This window comes from Balaenoptera acutorostrata, chromosome X (genome assembly GCF_949987535.1).
Source record: "Balaenoptera acutorostrata chromosome X, mBalAcu1.1, whole genome shotgun sequence".
NCBI classification, from domain to species: Eukaryota; Metazoa; Chordata; class Mammalia; order Artiodactyla; family Balaenopteridae; genus Balaenoptera; species Balaenoptera acutorostrata.
Window position 1 is genome coordinate 65,374,895 of NC_080085.1, and position 7,847 is coordinate 65,382,741.

The window sequence follows — 7,847 nt, forward strand, 5'->3', positions numbered from 1 at the left end:
ATATTTAATGACATCAAAAAATCTGGTAAATGTCAGAGCAGAATAAACAGCAGCATTAGAATAGTATAAAGTGTCATCACCAAGTTTAGAGATGACTAATACAAATTATGACTATTATGACTACCAAAATCAGACTTGGATTAAGATGGGACCTAATAAATCTTTCCTCAGCATGAAAGGCTAGACAGATGCACAATACTATTTCAATTTTCATTTTAAATCACATAGTATTAATAGTGGTTGTCTTAGGGTGGTGGGATTCTAAGTGATTCATTTTCTTTTTTAAGCTTTTTTTTTGTATTTTCCAAATGTTCTACAATGAATTTGTATTTGTTTCATAATCGAAAAGAAAGAGAAATATGTGGCTTCTAGTTAGGGCGTTTCCTCATTTCCGAAGGTTCCAAGTCTCAGCCAACCCTGAAGAGGCTACAGAGAAACCAGTTGGGAGGGCTGCGTTTAGTATGCCATTGATTATTTTGCTGTTTCATAATAAAAAATTACCTGTAGTTCAAATGTTGATGGTGACAAAGGGTAATTTGCTTGGTTATCCATCCATATAACAGAGGTGGCATTGTAAACATTGAGATAACCAAATAATTATTGGGTTTTCTGTTTTTGGGAGTAGAAAAGTAACCGTGTTAGTTGTAATAGTATACATTAGAATAGTATACTAATTCTTTGACATTATAGATGAAAAAATCTTATTCCGTGGTAGCCTTGCTATGGCTTTTTAGTTTGACTGGCATCCTAGCTAGTCCCTTTCCTTTCTTCCTCCATCTCCTCCCCACCCAAGCTAGAGTCATAACTTCTCAAAAGCTAGCTTTCTCTAACATAACAAAGAAGTCTTTGCACTTGTTTCAACAGTGTTCCAGTTGAGAAACCAGCATCTTATGTATGATCCAGTTTCCAGAAAGGACTGTATTCTCTGTATTCCAGCTGCCTTTAAAATAAAACAAAAAAAGACTCTTCAGGGGAAAAGTTGCTATAACTGAATATATTTTTCAAATCTTGGATAGAAAACAGTTTGATTCTAAGAATTTATTAGTGAGTGGGAGGAAACATAGTCTGACTACTATCAAAACTTTTCAGATACAGATATTATATAAACTAAGAGATTAACCAAGTCTGACTATGTGTCCAAAGGTCACTGCTCTCGGTCTTCTGTCAATATTAGACCTAATGACTGCTTATAAAATTACTGAATTCCAAGTAATGTTATCAAAAAATTCCGCCATAATGACAATTCTCTTTTATTTTTTGAAGGTGCCAAATCAATCATTCAAGAGTTTCCAGAGATCACAATTTTAACTACTGAAGTTCATCCTGTTGCACCTACACATTTTGGACAGAAATACTTTGGAACAGACTAAGTTATTGAAGGAAAATTATTCTATTGTGTAATATTACAGTTATGAGTTTCTACCTGTTTGACTAATTCACTTGAGGAATGACATAGAAAATTGTGTTAAAGATACTTTGTAATTTTTGGAAGTGGGTATATTAAAAGGAAATACTTGAGGTTTATTTTTTATTTAGTTATTTCTTGACCATTGGCACCAAATTCAGCAATGAAGCACACACAACTCTTCAAAAATATTTTAATAATGTTCTTATGCAAATTGCTGATCCATCAGTGCATTGAAACTGTTCCCTAATTTATGAACCTCAGTTTAGAGGTTGCTTGCAGCCACAAATAAAACCCAAATGGGAGTCAGTTCATTGGCCCACTCTAGTTTGCATTTTGTTTAGTTTGCTTTTAGTTCTAGGGAGATTTCATGTATGTGGCTGTTGTCACCTTCCTCTACTCTTTACTTCCTAGTACAATACACACCGGTAACTTGGAGAGGATGAAAAAAGAATGCCTCATAGAATTTTACGTTTCCATTAATGTCCTCACTCAGTTGGCAGATCCAGAGTATACAGTTAGCTCTTCGTTCAAGCCATTATGTTCTTCATGGCTCACTTCCTACCCTGTGCATTGTTGGTAGGTGCCTTGTCAAGTGTAATGCAGTGAAGACGATGGTGGGGCATTTCCAGCAACTGGAACTGTAACATTAATTTGCTTAGATTGAACCAGGGATGTCTGGATGCTGACAAGGGAGGGCTAAATACTGTTAATGCCATCAATGCCCTAGAAATGAATTGGTGGTGATTTTTCTGAGGTATGGGGGAAAGGATGGTTTCTTTCTGGGCGTATGGCCAATAAGTAAATTAAAATGCTTCGTTTTTAATTTGGATGTTTCTAATAGAGGCTTTTGATTTGGAACTTAGTTCCTTTGCATGTTTGTCAATTGTAGATGTATTAAAATGGGACAAAATATCATGATATTAAAAAAATCCCTAAGATTTATATGTGTTCATATTTAGGCTTCTGAAAGGAAGATAAATCATTTTAGGAAAGGATGTTCGTGTTCTGAAACTTGCTTGTAAAACCCTGATCTCATTTTACATTGATATTAAAACATTTTAACAATGGTGGCTGGCTGATTACTTGATTAATTATACTCCTATAGCCCCATAGGCAGCTGTTGTGGGCTTCTGTTTAAAAAAAAAAAAAAACAGAAAAAACAGAAGGCAGTTTCTTAGAAAGAACCAAAGCTGACAGAAGTCAGCAAAGATTCAGGGGAAGGAAGGAAAGCTGGTGTAGAATGGACTGCATTTTCCCTTTGGAGCCTAGAAGGACTTCACTATATTTTTCCCTTTATTTTTGAAGACTGTCATAATAAACTGAGATTAATTGATCGATTACCCATATTACAATTCTTCCAAGGCAAATGTTGCTTTCATGTTCTTGTTGAAATTATCATCTGTATTTGTCAGTTAAGTATTTTGATACAATGTAGATTTGGTTTATTCCTGATTAGCAGAAGCTCTAACTGAAGCCCATTAAAACCAAGATCTTTATCTCCTTGTCCCAGGAAAGATGTGAGCCAGCAAATTTAGATAGAGACCAGATCTGCTTCAGGTTGATGCACTGAATTAGTTTGGAAAGGTGATGTTTACCACTGTAGGAATCAGTGCTTCTGAGTTAGTGCTTATATTAGGGTTTCAGTATTTTGTTTGAAGTGACTTTCCAGAACATTAGACAAATTCATATTCGAGTGTAGGTATAAAATGATATTTCAAGCAAATTAATTTTATATTATCAGCCATTTAAATTTAATGTGTCTCTGTTCCTTTTCATCACTGAACATGATTGGGAATTGACTACATTTGCTTCCCACATAAATGGAATTCCTACTATAAGCAGTAGGAATTATTCAGTGGGGTCACATTTCCCACTGGTGATTGTCCTCTACCCCTCTGCAGATTTCAAGAGCAGTTGTAACTATGTCTTTTGAAGTTTGGATCTTTTTAGCAAATGAGGCATTATTTGTAGGGTTAATCAATTGCAGGACTCTTTTGAACCCAGGGAATTTTCTAAATGACACAAAATTAACAGTCTATTCAAAACTAGATTGTTTTTAATGACATGAACTTCACAACACTATAAACTGTGTAGACTCCTTATTGAAGAAAGAAACCCTAACACAATAAAAACAAGAAGCAGTATACATGAGTGTTTATCAAAAGTTGAATGTGCATCAGAATCACCTGGAGGGCCACAGATGGCTGGGCCTCACACCTAGAGTTTCTGATTCAGTAGGTCTGGAGTAGGTCCCAAGGACTTGCATATCTAAGTTCCTAGGTGATACTGATGTTGCTGGTTGGGTGGCCACAACTTGATTTCAGACATTTCTTCTTATATAAGCATTTAATTATACAAATTTCCCTATAAATACTGGTTCGGTTATACCCCACAAATTTTGAAATGTTGTGTTTTCATTTTCATTTGGGTCAAAATACTTTTTTCATTTCCCTTTTGGTTCCTTCTTTGATCTAGGGCTATTTAGAAGTGTGCTATTTAATCTTCAAATAGTTATTGGATTTTCTAGATTTCTTTTTTGGTATTGATTCCTAATTTAATTCAGAGAATATACATCATATAATTTGAATCCTTTTCAATTTTAAATTTATTTGTCTTATGGCCCATAATATAGTCTCTCTTGGTAAATCTTCCCTGTGTGCTTTAAAAGTATGTGTATACTACTGTTGTTGGGTGGAGTGTTCTATAAATGTCAATTAGGTCATGTTGATTGACAGTGTTGTTCAGGTCTTTGATTTATTTACAAATTTTCTGTTTATTCTATCAATTATTGAGAGAGGGGTGTTGAAATCACTGACTAAAATTTTGGATTTGTCTGTTTCTCCTTTCAGTTCTATCAGTTTTTCCTTCATGTATTTTGAAGCTCTGTTGTTAGGTGCATAACTTTTAGGATTGTTATGTCCTCTTGATGGATTGATACTTTGTCATTATGAAATGTCTCCTTTTATCCCTAGTAATATTCTTTGTTCTGAAATCTACTTTGGCTGCTATAAATATAAACATTCCAGCTTTCTTTTGATAGTGTTAGTATGGTATTTTTTTTTTCATCCTTTTACTTTTAACCTATTGTGTTTTTATATTTACTCTGGGTTTTCTGCAGGCAGCCTAGAGTTGGATCTTACTTTTTCATCCAGTCTCTTTTTTAATTGGGATGTTTAGATCATTTTAATTTAATGTGATTATTGATATGCTTGGTTTTTAAATCTACCATTTTGCTATTTGCCTTCTATTAGTCCCATTTGCTTTTTCCTCTTTTTCGACCTTCTTTGGATTAATTGAATATTTATGATTCCATTTTGTTTCTTTTAATGGCTTATTAGATATAATGCTTTGTTTTTTAGTGGTTCCTTTAGGGCTTATAGTATACACCTTTAACTTATCACAATCTATTTCACATTTCAGAACTTAAACAATATATTGTACTTCCATTCCCCCCTCCCCAGCCTTTGTGCTATTATTGTCATACATTTTACTTCTACATATGTTACACTCCGCAATTCATTGCTATTATATTTTGCTTTCAACAGTTATCTTTTAAAGAGATGTAAAAAGAAATAAGAAAAAAAAAGAAGTCATTTTAATTTATCCATTTTGGGTGCTTTCTATTTCTTTGTGTAGATCCAGATCTCCAACACATATTATTTTTCTTCTACCCAAAGGACTTCCTTTAACATTTCTTATAGTACAGGTCTCCTAGTAAGAGATTCTTTCAGCTTTTGTGTGTATGAAAGAGTCTTTATTTCACCTCTGCTTTTGAAAGATATTTCTCCAGTGTGGAATTTTAGCTTGGCAGTTTTTTTTCTTTCAGTACCATAAAGATGTTGCTTCACTGTCTTTCTTGTCATGTTATTGATAGGTCTGCTGTTATTCTTCCATTTATGTTTAATGCAATTACTGATAAAGTAGGATTTACATCTGCCATTTTGCTGTTTGTCTTCTATATGTCTTATATATCTATTTTGTTCCTCTGTTCCTCCATTACTGCTTTCTTTTATGTTAATTGGATATTTTCTAGTGTGCCTGTGTCAGGTATCCTTAAGACCACTCCCAGGGCTCATTAGGACTCAGAATTCATTATAATTATGGTTATGATTTATTACAGCAAAAGAATATGAAGCACAATCAGCAAAGGGAAAGGCACATGGGGCAAAGTCTGGAGGAAATCAGGAACAAGCTTCCAAGAGTCCTCTTCCAGTAGAACTGCACAGGATGCACTTAATTCATCTATCTATAGATTGTAACAACATGTGTGAAGTGTAGTCCACCAGGGAAGTTCATTTGCTTAAGATTCCAGAGTTTTTACTGAGGTTTGGTCACATAGGCACCCAATGCCTGCATGATTGATCACAGTTATCAAAACAGACCACCTTAAGGAAAGCAAGTGTTCACCATAAATTACATTATTTACAGACTATCTAGACATATTGATAGACTGTGTTTCAAACCTCCAAGTGTGCAAAAACACTTCTTTGAGTTAAAATATTCTAAGAGCTCAATTCCTGGTAGTTGGACAAGGGCCATTTATGAAAACAGACTCTTAATGGGAATGTGCAAATTTTGAGCAACTTAGACCTGCTAAGTCAACTCTTTCTGCAAAATTTACGCTCTTGGCCTTTGGCTCTCTTACAGGAAAATGATTGTATTTTTCTCAGTACCTACGTTTAGTTTAGCATTTATATTGATATAAAAGATGTAGTAATATGTTAACATGAGTATGCCCAGCATGGAGGAGCCAGTGCAGGATAGGGATAGACATGAAGAAGCAACTAGTCCATCCTATAAAGCCATTATATAAATCTCCATATTTTTGTATTAATTTGTCTTTGGCCTATAGTTATTTGTACCTTATGATAAACTTGTGTAGAACTATTTAGCACATTAATTAACTGATGTTAACTACATCAGATTCCTCTTAACATCAACCATTTCCCATTGATATCACATCCTGACAAGGCTTTAATTCAATTTCCCAATACATATACTTATCAATATTTATATGAGGTAATTGAATCTTACGAGCAATGACAATATTAAACTGTATCACACTATGGTTATAGTCCAGTTTTGTTTCATTCCACAGGCCAGTAAGAATCAAGAGAGGTACTTATTATACCTTCCCAGCATAATTGACCTTTGCCCATTTACAAGATGTTATTATGGATGGGTATTGTCGCAACTGGCCAGGATTGGGTTATTTCCAGGTTCTAAGTCACATGTGTATTAATTTGCTAGTGTTGTCATAACAAAATACCATAGACTGAGTGGCTTAAACAACAGAAATTAATTTTCTCAGTTTTGGAGTCTAGAAATCCAAGATGAAGGTGTTGGCAGGTTTAGTTTCTTCTGAGAACTCTCTTCTTAGCTTGCAGATGGCTGTCTTCTCTGTCCTCACATGGTCTTTCCTCCGTGTGTACATACCCCTGGTCTCCCCTTGTGTGTCCTAATTTACTCTTCTTATAAGGATACCAGTCATATTAGATAAGGGCCCACCCTAATGGCCCCATTTTAACTTAATCACCCCCTTAAAGGCCCTGTCTCCTGTACAGTCACATTCAGAGTTACTGGGGGTTAAGGCTTCAACATATGGTTTTGTCCCTAATAGGGAGACAAAGCTAGTCATCTTTTTGGCGTTTACATGATTTTACTGAGACTGTTTCCATTATGTGCTGTTGTGTAACAGGGCCCATCTCTTTCCTACGGCAAGGACAAGAGTGTAAGTCAGTATAGTTCTTACTCCTGCTGACTGCATTACAGGGTATATCTGATTTTGATCCATTCTTGGGATGAGGGCTAGCAGAGTTGCATCAATGCAAATTACTCTTTGCCCCCAGAGAACTTCCATAAGTTTGAAGGTCCAAAAGTTTCCATAAGTGTGCCTTAGGTGAAGAGTCATTGCTCCATTGCTACTTCAGGCTTAATCTGTTTTAGAATAGTCAAGAGACCCTGTTGGGGATTAGGGTACAAGCCCTTTCCCAGCATCAAGGCCTACCTAGCATTGTCCAGCATTATTCATTGAATCTGCTTGGTCTAGTTCACTAAAGCCTCATCATCTTCCCAGGCTGATTCCCATTCTTTTCCTTTCTTCTGAAAGAGTATCCCTTCTAATTGGTCTGTTTTCACTGACACAACTTTTTCTTCTGATTGCCACTCATTAAAAGTGAATTAAGTTTGCCCTTTGATGCTTAAACTGGCACCTAACTCTCCTACAGCTCTCTTCTATATCAATACCAATGTCTTCTATCTCATGGACCAATCTACCAGGCATGTTGTTGCCATTTCATACTAATTGCCTGAGTTTGATTAGGATACATGTTTTGTACCCAAAAATGTTGGCTCCCCCATACTAAGGTTATATGGGTAGTAGTCACACCTAGATGTAATTTACTCTGAGTATGCCATAAAGGCCTCCCCAGGCCCTCCT

The 7,847-nt window shown here is 35.4% G+C and overlaps 1 protein-coding gene across 2 annotated transcripts in view; it reads left to right on the top strand.

Annotated features, from left to right (window-relative positions):
- Positions 1-2,475, top strand: part of UPRT (uracil phosphoribosyltransferase homolog) — a 28,852-nt gene extending 26,377 nt beyond the window's left edge. For both annotated transcript variants that reach the window (XM_007187536.3, XM_007187537.2), the window contains one exon: positions 1,264-2,475. In XM_007187536.3, coding sequence (XP_007187598.2) covers positions 1,264-1,370 — 107 coding nt within the window. In that variant the 3' untranslated portion in view covers positions 1,371-2,475. The remainder of the gene's footprint in view (positions 1-1,263) is intronic.
- The last annotated feature ends 5,372 nt before the right edge of the window (positions 2,476-7,847 follow it).